This window comes from Bactrocera latifrons, unplaced genomic scaffold (assembly GCF_001853355.1).
Source record: "Bactrocera latifrons isolate USDA-ARS-PBARC rearing strain unplaced genomic scaffold, ASM185335v1 scaffold_8, whole genome shotgun sequence".
NCBI classification, from domain to species: Eukaryota; Metazoa; Arthropoda; class Insecta; order Diptera; family Tephritidae; genus Bactrocera; species Bactrocera latifrons.
In genome coordinates this window covers 2,027,228-2,040,150 of record NW_017537489.1, presented here as the reverse complement: position 1 = coordinate 2,040,150, position 12,923 = coordinate 2,027,228, and the positions used below count along the sequence as shown (strand labels likewise).

The 12,923-nt window shown below is 35.8% G+C and overlaps 1 protein-coding gene across 5 annotated transcripts in view; it reads right to left on the bottom strand.

Annotated features, from left to right (window-relative positions):
- The window catches only part of LOC108976739, a 53,382-nt gene that overhangs the window by 16,184 nt on the left and 24,275 nt on the right, over window positions 1-12,923 (bottom strand). For 4 of the 5 annotated variants that reach the window (XM_018946003.1, XM_018946002.1, XM_018946005.1 and 1 more), the window contains 2 exons: window positions 1,928-3,501; window positions 244-1,853 (listed from right to left, as the gene is read on the bottom strand). In XM_018946003.1, the coding sequence (XP_018801548.1) occupies window positions 244-1,853; window positions 1,928-3,501 (3,184 nt within the window). Of the gene's footprint in view, window positions 1-243; window positions 1,854-1,927; window positions 3,502-12,752; window positions 12,833-12,923 lie in introns of those variants that run through there. The other variant, XM_018946006.1, reaches the window with a different exon arrangement.

Genomic DNA, 12,923 nt, shown 5'->3' with positions numbered 1-12,923 from the left:
TTGTGTCTTATGTGCTATGTTCTTATGTGTGCGTATGTACATAAAGATATGAGTTTGTGATATATACATGTGCTTTGCTTGTTTGTCTGCAGTGGCGTGGAGTTAGTAACGGTTTCATTAGGAAATGTATTAGCAAAAGAGAATATTTTCTGAAAGCAATGCACACATTTACAAAGATGACAATTAGCAAGAATATAGCAGTAAATTAAGTAGAGATTTTAGTATTTGTCACAGTGAACTCACCTCATAGTCGTCCATTTCTTGCGCTGCGCAGCTTCTTGTGTCGCTTCCTGCACTTCCGTTGACAATTCGATATCTTCACGATGCGGTTCCGCTTCGTCTTCCACATGCGAGAAGGTCACCTTCTTGTCCGATGGCGCTGGTGAGGCTTCTTTCTTAATGGCCGGCTTCAGATCGATCGGTTCGTTGTTGTCAACAATGTGCAGATTATCTTCAACACTCGCTGCATCACTTTCCTCCGTCACAGGTGAGAGTTGTGCACGATTGCGGTCGTCATCCGAGGACGCGGAATCAACGGAGGATAGTGGCGCTAACAAATTAATGGTGGGCTTGTCAGCAGCGGCGGTGGCAGCGGCAGTGGCCACTTGATCTTCTTCACTGCTGCCCATGCGGTCTAGTGGCAATGGCTTTATACCTTCTTCAATATGCTTCAAAGTTGAGCTGTCCTGTTTCGCCAGCGATTCTTTGAGCGTCTGAATAGCGCCCAGCTCCAATACACCAACATCCGTAGTTGGCGGCTGGGTCAACACTTCCGGCGGCAAGTCAGCTTCGATTTCTTCGTATACATGCTCTCGTCGCAGACGTGGCGCCTTCTTTGGTGGTGCTGCAGTTGTTGCAACCTCAATTGCAGTGACGTCAGCCTCCACCGCAGTAGCGTCAGCTTCAATTTCTTCCGACTGCTGCAAGTTTTCTGTTGATACAGCCTCCTTACTAGCAGTGGGTAGTTCATTGTTGTCTTCCACTAATTTCGGTATTTCTATGATCTCATCGGGCACAACAATGCTAACTGCCTCGCTCTGATTTGTGTCCATTTGTTCATTCTCTTCATGCATGCCGTTGGCAGCTTCTGGTCGTTCTTCGTCTTCCCGGCCATCGTCTCTGCGCTTACGGCTCGGCGACTCATCCAATTCCATAATCTCCAACACATCGTCAGAATCTTGTTTCTCTATGAAATGTGGTATTTCGCCGCGTTCTGCTTTCGGTGATTTTTTCAATTTCAAAATTTTCGTTTCTTCGCCCAGCACAATCTTCTCATCTCTGCCCAAATGTATACGCTTGATATTCAAGCGTTTCTTTTGGCGATCTGCCATACTTTTCAATTTCTTCATTATGGGATAACAATGCTTTTGCTCGGTGGTTTTGCCGTTCACAAGAATTTGTGGATTTGGCTGTGGCTCCGGTAAAGTTTCCTGACTATGTCGTCGACTACTGCTTATGGAGGCGCAAGGCAGTGATTGTGCGTCTTCGTTGCTGCGTCCGCCTTTGCGTCGCCTCAAATAACCACGTATTTTATCCAAACGTGTTGACTTCCGTGGTTTGCCGGTGGCAAGTATCGAATCCGAGACACAAGAAATGCTTTCGCTGCGTAAACTGTGTGTTTCTTCGTCTTCGGGCGCCGATTGTGGATAGTCTTCTTCAGCTTCCGAAAGTTCTTGTATATAACGTTCGGGTTGCTTAACTATAACTTGCTCGTCGATGCGTACTTTCTTCAGCGACTTCGGCGACTCCGAAAGAAAGCGAAATTCTTGTGATTTACGTAAAAGTAAAACAATTTCGGGTTGTTCGTCGGGACCGAGTGGCCGTTTGTATAAATGTGTCCACGGATAGCCGCCCTAAACGGAAACATGAGAAGAATAAAAAGCATTAATAACTGACTTAATATACTTTAAGCATTTTTCCTGCTTACCCTTTCCTTGGCACGTCGCAAATCCTCCCAACGATAGGTCTGTAACGGTACTGGTGGTCGATCTGCTTGACTCTGTATCAGATACTTTTTCAGCGACTGATAGTATTCACGTTTGCAATCGTCGGCAAGTTTTTGCGCCTCAGCGTTACTCTCTAGATGCGGCAGCGACTCTAAAAATCGTTTACGCTCCTCCTCATCCGATGGCGTCTTCGGCGAAGGCACATTCACAATCTTAAGCTCGTTGTGTTTGTTTTGTTCGGCATCACCATTAGCGGCGTGGCTGGTTTTCGATGACTTTAGTATGCTTGTTACCTCGGACAATTGTGCGTCGACTTTTTGCGTTAACGAGTTGCTTATGTCTTCTAATAAGGTTGTGGCTTGTTCAGTCTTTTCTTCTATTTTACACGCTTCTTTTGGAACTGCGTCGTTGTTAAGTGTTTGCGTTACGGTTGCTGTGTTTGCGCAGACTTCAGCTTTTAATTGATTTTTTATTTCTGCGGCTTCCGAGCCTTCAGTATTTGTTTGGTTTTGTGCTTCTTCGCTCTTCCGCAACACATCCAAGACTTCACGTTCTATTTCGTTGACTAGCCTCTCTGCGGTCGCTTTAATTGCATCACTCGCTTCGCTGGGTAACACAAATGCGCTCTCTACTGCCTCCGTTTCCGTTTCCGCGTCCGTTTCTGGTTCCTTTTCCTCTACCGCTACGTCTTCTTTTCCATTCAAAGTTTTCGCTACAACTTCGGACGCAACTTTGACGTCCTCAACGTTTTCTGACTCACTTTCGGCACGGTGCACTCGTCTTGTCGGCAGCACTGTCTCAACGGGTTTCTTCGATATCGCACCAACCGGCTCCACTTGAATCACCGTTCGTACATTTAAATCCGTCTCAACTTTCGACGAACCCACTGTCAGTTCATCTTGCTGAGGTGGCAATTCGTTTATACCAATACTATCGTCGTTCGCTTGATATTCGCTGTACGTCTCAATTAAATGAGATTCAATATCAAGTACATAACCCTGATCGGCGCTGCTGTTGCTGTTCGCACTGCATTGCCTATCGACGGCGATCGGTTGAATTGTAATCGTTTCTTTCGTCGCTGCTGTGTCACCTACAGTAGCAATGTTCGTTGAACGCTGTGTCACCGCGCTCGCTTCGCTCTCCTCCGTACTTTCTGTGCGTACCGCCTCTTTTGTCGTCGGCGCTGACGTCACTGCCGGATTGGGTATTTCACTCGTTGCACTTTCGTTGCTCGAAGAACTACTTTCGGTATTGGCTGTGCTTTGACTGCTGACTAGATCATCGGCACTTGATAATGCATCCACCTCGTCTAACGGCACATTAACTGTACTCGTTGCAATTTCATCGTTTGCAATATTAACTGCAGCGCCTGCCTCTCCTTCCGCTGGTGGTGATGGTGTTGCGGTTTCTGTTGGAGTACCGGCAGTTGTTGTAGCTGTTTCAGTTGGCGTTGCCTCTGTTGCGTCCTGCTGCTGTTGTTGTGTCTGCTTATTGTTGAGCACTTCAAGTATGGTCTGTTGCTCAGTTGGACTAGTTCCAGCACCGGGTAATGACACTACAAGCAAGAGAATAATGCAAAATTAATTCACCATTCGGCATCGGTTCTAATTTTAGTGCGAATAGCACAAATAAACGGGGCATATGTACATTTGGCCACAAAACAATTGGGTTTTATGCGTGAAATGAGAAACAAAGTACGGCACATAAAAAAAAAAAAAATGAAATAGAAACAGAAACAGCAATAATTCAAGAGACGTCAGCACAGGAACTATTGCACTAACACGAGTGTACGATGACGTGTATAACGGTATGTTTGTACGAGTATATAAAAAGGGCATATTACGCAAGAATGAATTTAGAAAATTTTGAAGTTCCTTGAGTATGTTTCAAAATTTTGTCCTTCAGGCCAGCACTGACCATTCATTTGGTCAACTTATAAGCGATCAGCGACGATCATACGATGTCTTCAAGAGACATGGATGACAGCACACCTGTTAATATGCAACCAAAACATTTATTTTGTTGCACAAGTGGCAGCATTTATTAAGAAGTGTACTTGTAATTACGAAATGCAACACAATTTTTTTTTTTTTCAAAACAAACGTTCCTTTTAATACATTGGCGAACATGCCAAGCACAACGCCAGGCAAAAGCCAAAAATTTAGAGCGCATAATCGATTGTCGAAATGTCAGAAAACATATTCTGAACATAAAAATTATTTTCAAAAATTTTTTTTAAATATTTTGAGAAGATAAAAATTAAATTCAAAAATGTAAAATCTAATACCTAATCTCTCTAATTTATAAAACAAATTCGAGTACAAAATTCGCTTTCAAAACTTTTAAAAAATATTTTTAAAATAAAAATTTTAATTTCGAAATGTTAAAAAAATTAAGTTTTGAAAGCCCATAGTCAATGATATCAAAATCATATTTTCCCAAATTTAAAAAAAAAGAATTCTTCGAGTTCAAAATTTATTCGCAAAATTAAAAAACGTTTTGAAACGTAAAATTGAGTTTCGAAAAATGTTAAAAAACATTTTCAAGTCGCCAAATTGATTACCAAAAAAATTTGGAGAACCCAAAATCCATTTCCAAATGAAAAAATGTAAGCAAAAATTTTCCTAATTTTCAAAAACATTTCGAGCGCAGAGTTTGAGTTTTAAAAAACATTTCAAGCAGAAAGTTTGAGTTTTGCAGAACATTTCGAGCACAAAACTGAGTTCCTAAGTAAAATAAAAACATTTCGGACACAAAATTGACAAAATTGACCGAAATTGTTTTCTTGATTTTTTAAAAACATTTTGGAAAAATAAAACTTGTTTTCGAAAATTTGAAAACACATTTTCCGAGCGCAAAACTGCTTTTGCGAAATTTCAAAATTCGTTTTCAAACCTATTAAAAAACCCATTGAGAGCAAAAAATTAAATTCGACATTTAAAAAAGCAGTTTCGGCAGCAAAATTGTTTTTTCGAAATTTTTTAAGAATATTTCCATTGCTGAAAAGGGCAAGATTGATTTTCGAAAAATTTAAAAAACATATTTTGGGAGCACAAACATAATTTTCGAAAGCATAAAAAACTACTGTCGAAGCGCATAATTCATTTTCGAAAATTTTGAAATTTTCTCTGCACTTTCGAAATTTTTGAAACACATTTTCCGAGCACAAACTTCATTCAAACATAAAAAATCACTTTCGGAGCGCATAATTGAATTTTTTTCTTCACATTTGCTTAACTTTGTGAAGTCTAGATACATACAGATGCTTATAAAAATTTAATTCATGCACTTTTATGACTCAAACTATGTCAAGAGCTCGTAATATTTTTAGCTTATTTACAAATAATACCTTTTCACTTTTACCATAAGTTCACTACATAGATGTTGCACTCAAATCTATGCTTTAAGTTCGTATTCGTTGTTATTTTTCTATTTTCTGAGTTATTTCAGGTTTTCAAATAATATAAAGGATACTCATTCAAAACTATTTGAACTATGGATTTCGTAATTCACAAAAAAGAAAACGCGCTGCTCATTATGCGCAATTATTCGCCCCGATCGCGTTTATGACCTTAAGCTCACTGAGTTGGGTGTTTCGGTTGAAACTCGGAAATTCGCAGGAAATTGCCGACCGATCGGCTAATGTGGTTTTGCTTACTTTGTTGCTTTTGCTCGCCATTGGCCACTTTTCATTTGGCAGCGCTCAGCGGGTAGGCGAGCAAGCTGTTTTTCGTTTGTTCCTTTTTGTTGTTGTTTAAATTTTTAAATTTTCCTATTTTCTATTTGGTTTTCTCAATTCTTCACTTTGTTCTTACGCTGTCTTTTTGTTTGAAAATCTTCTCTAAATGTTTGCTTGCGTGTATTTTTATAATTTTCCTATTTGTTTTTGTTATTAAAACGTTAAAGAACTTGGCTGGTGGTTAATTGTTGTCTATTTTTGCGTGTAAGCGCCTGCATATGCGTGCACACGTGTGTGTGTGCGAGTATGTATTCTTGGATGTGCATGAGCACTAACTTCTAAATTCTCCATTGAATTTTTATGTTTTGTATGCTCTTTTCTCGTATAAACATATATTTATATTCTCGTCTGTCCGTCGTTGGCCCGCTTGCTCGCCTTTGGCTCTCCTCAATTGCCATTTTCATGCAACTCGCACTCATAAATATGTATGTACGTAGAAGTTAATTTGGACATGGTCTGTTTGTGCTCAATATTGGTCGAGTAAATATGTATGCGCCCATATACGAAAAGTGATGCCGAAAAATAATTAGAAAAAAAGTTGTATAAATGCAAACATACAGACGCTCTTGCCTTTCGGGTTAGACATTGTTTAGCTCGCTGCTGTTTAATGTATGTACATATAAATATGCGATACCAATTTAGATCAGTTGTTTGGAAAGAACGTTCTTGTTTGATTTTTTTTTTTAATTTTTTTGATTTTGCTCAGAATTGTTTGTCTGTTTTATGTGGTTTTACAAGAAAATATTTATGTGTGCACAAGTAGCACGCGCCAAGCCATAAAATACTAACAGCATTTGTTTTTCAAATCAATATTATAAGGTTGATACCAAAATAGAAAATATTCATTCATTATTTTCGAAAAAAACTTAAAAAGTTCTTTTAAAAATCACAAAAATTCTATAAATTTGTATAAAGTCCAGTAGGTTAGGCAAGGTTAAACTGGAGCATAGACCAGTTTGGTCTTTTGCGATACCAGGTGGAGATCAGTTCCTAAGTCCAAGATGCCCGCGTTTGACGCGAATTTTAACAGACTCTACGGAGTCACTATCCTCCAGTGTATCATACCGTTTGAATCTCAGATGCTTATATGCGTAGTCTTGCCAATGCGGCACAAATGCACAAAAGATGCTCAATTGTTTCCCTGGTGCCTTGTTCTAGACATTTCCTGCAGTCTTCTCGTTCTGACAGCCCCATCCTGCGGTCGTGTGTCGCCATCAGACAGTGACCAGTTAGTATTCCCATCATGTTCCTACAGCCTCTTCAATCGAGTGCCAATATGAATTTTGTGTACTTTCGATCTACCGGTCTATTAAAAACCATACTTTTTCCATAATTGGGAAATATAATATGACCACGCTATATGGTGTTAGAAAGGTAAGTACTAAAAAACACCAGGACAGTTTTCTGATTGCTGTACTCAGTTTTGTTTGAGCACGCGTCAAAGAGGAACACCAGCAAAGAGAAAATACTTACGCCATCATTATTAAAGTAAAGTGAATTGTCGAGTTCGTTGAGAACTCTTTCGATTGCCCAAAAACTAAATATGACAAAAAAAAAAGGAGGCTTCAAAAGAAGTTAATGCAAGAAAATTTCATGGACCGAAATTCCATGTGCGTATTACTGCTGAGTCGCAACCAAGTCATTCGATTTTTTAAATGGATTGTTATCCTTGATGTAAAGTATGTCAATCACGGCGTTGAGCCGGCGTAAATGGTCAAGCCAGTATTGAGGTCACAAAGGGTTTTCTATAGGCTTGGTGGGATTCGGAGGAAGTCATCTATTATGAGCTGCTCTCATACGGCAAAAGTCTCAATTCAGACTTGAACTTTCAACAATTTATGGAAGCGATTGCCCAGAAGTGGCTAAATTGGACCAGATTTAAGGCATATAGGCTTTGTCATTTCATCTAATGAAGAATTATTATTGAAATATGGTTCATTATCAATCGTACTAGACATTATCTCTCCAATAATATACCAAATGCTGATTTTCATTTTTGGCTTCGTTTAACAGCGCACATCATCGACTTGACATTCGGTTACCAAAAATTCACCCCAATAAAGAGGGGCTTATTTGAAACATTACTTGTATCTAACCGAAATTACAACAGCCAGTAAGCCTTCTTCAAGGCTGCAAGAGGCTGGAGAGTCTCTGCTGGATTATCCGCAGTCCAAATTCGAAAATTTTGTTGTCGATTGCCCACAAAAAATCGCAAAAAGTAATTTCAAGTGTTGATGGAATTTTATATATTCTTAAGAATCTTCCATTGAAAGGCCATATTAAAAAAATAAGGTCCGCATCAATTTATTATTTAGCATTTGCTTGAGCTGAGAAATCCAGATCCCTGAGATTATCAAAAACTCGTTTTTCAAGATATGCTAAGGCCGTATATTCAGTTCTTTTGGCATGAGCCACAAAGTAGCACAATTCACACTTAAAATATTAACCAAAAGTCCATTGATTTGGAATATAAGAGTTGTTGAAGTTCTCCACGGCACTGTTTCTTTAACTTTTATATTAACCAGTCCGGGTCATATGTGATCAGATATAAATCGCTTTCAAACCTAAACCTGAAATGACATTTGTCATGTGTCACCTATGCGACCTCCCATGACATACAAATAGTAAGAACTGAACTAAAGATTGTTTTGAGTGTTCTTTCTAAAATTAAAGAAATAATTGAAATTTGCACCAATTAAAATCACTCTTCAAATAATTGAGTTTGATCGATTAAATTGTGTTTAATTGTGAAAAAAAATTGCCCTTTAATAAGATTATGTTGATTAACCAAATATTGATCTGTTATATTACTACTGAGCAAAAAATAGTACGACTTTTTTATATAAATTTCGCGCGAAAACCCAATCGTCGGAATATTTTTATTTTTTTTTTATCTATGCTTACGTCCCAGAAACGGACGATCAATCGCCTGAATATGGTGGCGAGCCGAAGTCGAAAAAACTATGTCAAAGCAGATCAAAAATCAAGGTTATGTTGAGAGTTTTCTTCGATTATCGAGGTGTGGTTTACTCGAGTTTCTTCCGATCGGCCAAACTGTCAACAAGGAATATTATTTGAGTGTAATTTGTGCGAAGCTATTCTTAAGAAGAAGCATTTGTAGGTTAACAACTCTTTATTTTCGCATTTCGAGAATGCACCATCGCATACTGTATTGACTTTCGTGAGTTTTTCCGTCCGTTTTGGTCCAATTGGTTTCAAAGATTGGAAAAAACGTTGGCACAAGTATATTGGAGCTAATCCGATTAGTGTGAGGGGGACGACATAGAATAAATTAAGAATTTTAAAATTATGAAAAAATTATGAAAAATACTATTTTTCGCTCATAGTGGTTTATCGAATTTTGCAAACTATATAAAGAAAATCTTTCTAAAGTTTTGTTTTGTTATTTTTTTTTTCAAGAAGCAACCCCATTATCTTCTCGCCCTTTCGTTAATGGTAATTTATATTTTTAGCTATTTAGCACAGACATTTTTATTAATTTTCCTGACCGAACGAAAATACATAAATGTCATGCAATTGGGTTTGTTTTTTATTATTATTTTTTTTTTAATTTACGCATATATGTACGTATCTACAGGGAGATATATAATGTATATACATATATATGTTTACGCACATTTGTTTGCACATGCCGCAATTATTTGGCAACGCCAATTTTTAATTAACAATGAATTTGTCGAAAGAATATGGGCCAAGACGATAATAATTATAATTAAGCAAAACAGCTATGGCTAGTACAGAAATGTAAAGTTTGTACACATATGTGTGTGTGAATATATTGGAAATAAATTAATTTAGCAAATGTTTATAATTTTTAACCTTCAAATGTAAATAATCCCAGGAGTGTGAGGAAATCACATTCTTTCTGCTCAATCTAGCGGAAATGTGTTCATATTTATGATTGAATTTCAAAATTATTATTTAAATACGGGGCTTGTTGGATTAGCTGGTAAAATTTTAAAAGTTTTCAATTAAAAAGAAATTTTAAAAATAGTTCCCTATTTACTCAAAAATTTTAATTTTTTGAATTTTGTCTCTGTACTCTCTCTTCTCTCTCTTGCTCTTTCCTTATCTTTCACTCAAAAAAATTTTTTTTTGTTTTTAATATTTGAAATATATTTTACTTAACCAAATATTTTATAACGGAGGCCTTTTAAGCAGTTACATGGGTTTCACAGTTTCAAAAAATCGAATTTTTTTGTTTTATTAAAGTCTATAACATCTCTAGAATATTATCCTAAATTTTCAAGTTGATCCGACTAATAGTTTCGGAGATACAAACTTGAAAAGGGGGACGCTGGAGGTCAGGTATAGGCTGAGGGCGCAGTAGGTAAAACTTTAAACGCGTTTTTCTCAAAACTGTTTTCAAAGTCTGTTGTCAAGATTTCTCGCGAACTAGTTAACCGATCTTGATGAAATTTTACACAGGTCTTCGAGATATCACTTACAAGGTCTTGAACCAAGGATTTTTTGTTTTTTTTTTTTAATTACAACAAAAAAAATGTCGAGAAATTTTCATCGTCGTCATCAACGTCTGCCAAAAATCCAATTTTAATTTTTTTTTTGTTTTCCTTCGTCCAATACCTAGTTTATTGTCTTTACTAAAACACGTATTTTTTATTTTTATTTGAGATGATCCTGAAAGAAGTTCTGCTGACAACGCGGATGCACCTTTTTTCCGAGGGACTGCCGGAAATGGCGTCGTAATGACTGCCATTTTTATATTTTTTTTGAAAATTTTACAAATTGTGTATTAAATATGAGTCTTTTAAATAAAAAAAAAAATCATTAAAATATTTTATTTTTATAAGTAAAAAAAATTATTGAAAAAATACCGTTTTTTGCCCAAGGAAATCCATGTAACCCCTTAATTAGTTCTTAAGTTACAGATAATGGAGAAAGAAGACTAAAGTTTAAAAATATTCTCAGAAACCGATCGTTTTCCAATAGAAAAATTTGGTTATTTTCAATAAGCTTTTTTTTATGAATTACAAATTTTTTTTTTTTATAATTTAAAATATTTTTTCTTTTAATTTTTTTTTTTAATTTTTTTTTTAATTTKTTTTTTTAAATATATAAAATATTGTCCTACTTTTTCGAATGATGAAAAAGCAGGCCCATGGCTTACTGATGCTGCTTTTTCTTCTATAATGCTTAGTTATTTGCAACAAATGATTATATATGGCAGATTAATCTGTCATATCCATTATCTTGATGTGATACAAATAGCAGGTTTTACGGGTGTTGAGTTTTTTAGAAGGGCTGATCGATTTTGTGGAAAGTTTGTCAAATCGCAAATGCGCTCTGGAGTAATATGAAGTGCTAGTTTGGTGGTTTTTCATGCACAAATCCCACTTCGTTGCGCCCTCGTTGCTTTACGAGGTAACATTCATTCTTCATTCCTTTCCAAAAAAACTCAATTCGGTTGTAATATATCATCGTTATATACTTTTTGTTGTTGTAATGGCAGAAAAAATTTCCAAAAAATGGTTGCCTGTCCATGTCAAGAAAAAATTGCGAGCCCGTTTCGACTAAAACCCAATTATCATGGGGACAGTTTAAGTACTCACATGGGGCACCCAGAAAAGCAAAAGAAATAAAGTTTAAGCATATGGTTAGCTTTTAATGAACTAGTTTCAACTGCAAAATATGTGCTCTCCCAGTTCTACCTAGAGCCTTAGCCACCTTAAGCACCCTCATACTATTTTGAACCACTTTAATTTTCAGCTATGTTCCCGGAAAAGTTGACAGCATGGAAATTCAGTAAACTATTTTCTAATCCGTATTATATTTGGGAAGTATAATCATCAAAATACATATATATGAACTTATCAAATTCACTACATCACAGTTCCAAAAAAAGTTTACGAATTCTTCTTTTCCTAAAGACGGTAAAAAGACGGTAAAACTTCACCTTAATTACCTAAAAAGTGCACTGAGCCATCAAACTGCACTCGTATTTCCTTATTTGGGATTTTTCCGCTACAAAAACTCAGACAAACTTCATGTATTCTTCCACAAAAGTCGATGCGGCGCATCAAAGTCAAGTTCAATGCGCAAAGATGATGCAAAACAATGCAACAACAGCAAAAATTTCATTTTATATACTTGCACATATACATATATATGTATATGCAGTGGTAAACAGTTAACACATCATTTTTACAAATATGCTTTCACTCGGAACTGCACCCACAACGCGCCCTGCATGTCTTTGCATACATTTATTTTTGTTTTTGTATGAATGAATATGTGTGTGTGTGCATGCGATTTATTTTGGTTGGTGCTCCATAGCGTTTGTGGGACAGCTGAGTAGACATACTATTGACGTGCTTAGTTACGCGCACAATAATAAAAGTCATATGTATGTACACGTATGTATGTATGTTAGTGGGTACTTAAACCTAACGGCACTTTGTAGTTTATGTGCCTGCTAGTATAGTTATGGAGATCTCGCGACAATTGGAATTATATATAAATATAAGTTTGTGTAGGAAAGTGTGTGTATTCAGGTGCATAAAGGACTCTGGTTGCCACATACTGCGTATACGTAACATTTGTGACATTTGCATATTTTCGATATTTAATTGCTAATAGAATAATTTTAAAATTTTGAACCTTCAATTCATTTCATTTTCCATTTATTTTTAATTTTGTTTTATTTTTGTTATTATTTTTTAATATTTCATAATTATTATTTTTTGTTTTGAAACCAAAACACTAAGGAACACTCAGACCTGTTTTAGATAACCTTTTTATATTTAGTTTACAAAAATATTAAAAATGTTGTTTTTCAAATTATTTTTTATTTAAAAAAATTCTTTTAAAATTTTACTTCACAACTTTTTTTCATTTTTTACTTTCTATATTTAATGGCAAAGGAATAATTTAAAAAAAATTGAACTTTCAATCCACTAATATGCTGTTAAAATGGTTATAATTGGCATTTTACAATTATTTTTCAATTGTTTTCTATTTTTATTATTTTTTTTTTAATGTTTGATAATTTATATTTTTTTTGTACGTTAAGTCACTCAAACACTCACCATAATTTCCCAAAACACTTAGGAACACATAAACCATGTTTCAATAACCTTTTTATATTTAGCTTTAAAATATATTAAAAATTTTGTGTTTCAATTTTTTACTAACACTTTTGTAATTTAATTATTTTTTAATTACTTTTAATTTCAGAAAATTCCCTTAAATATTTTTTT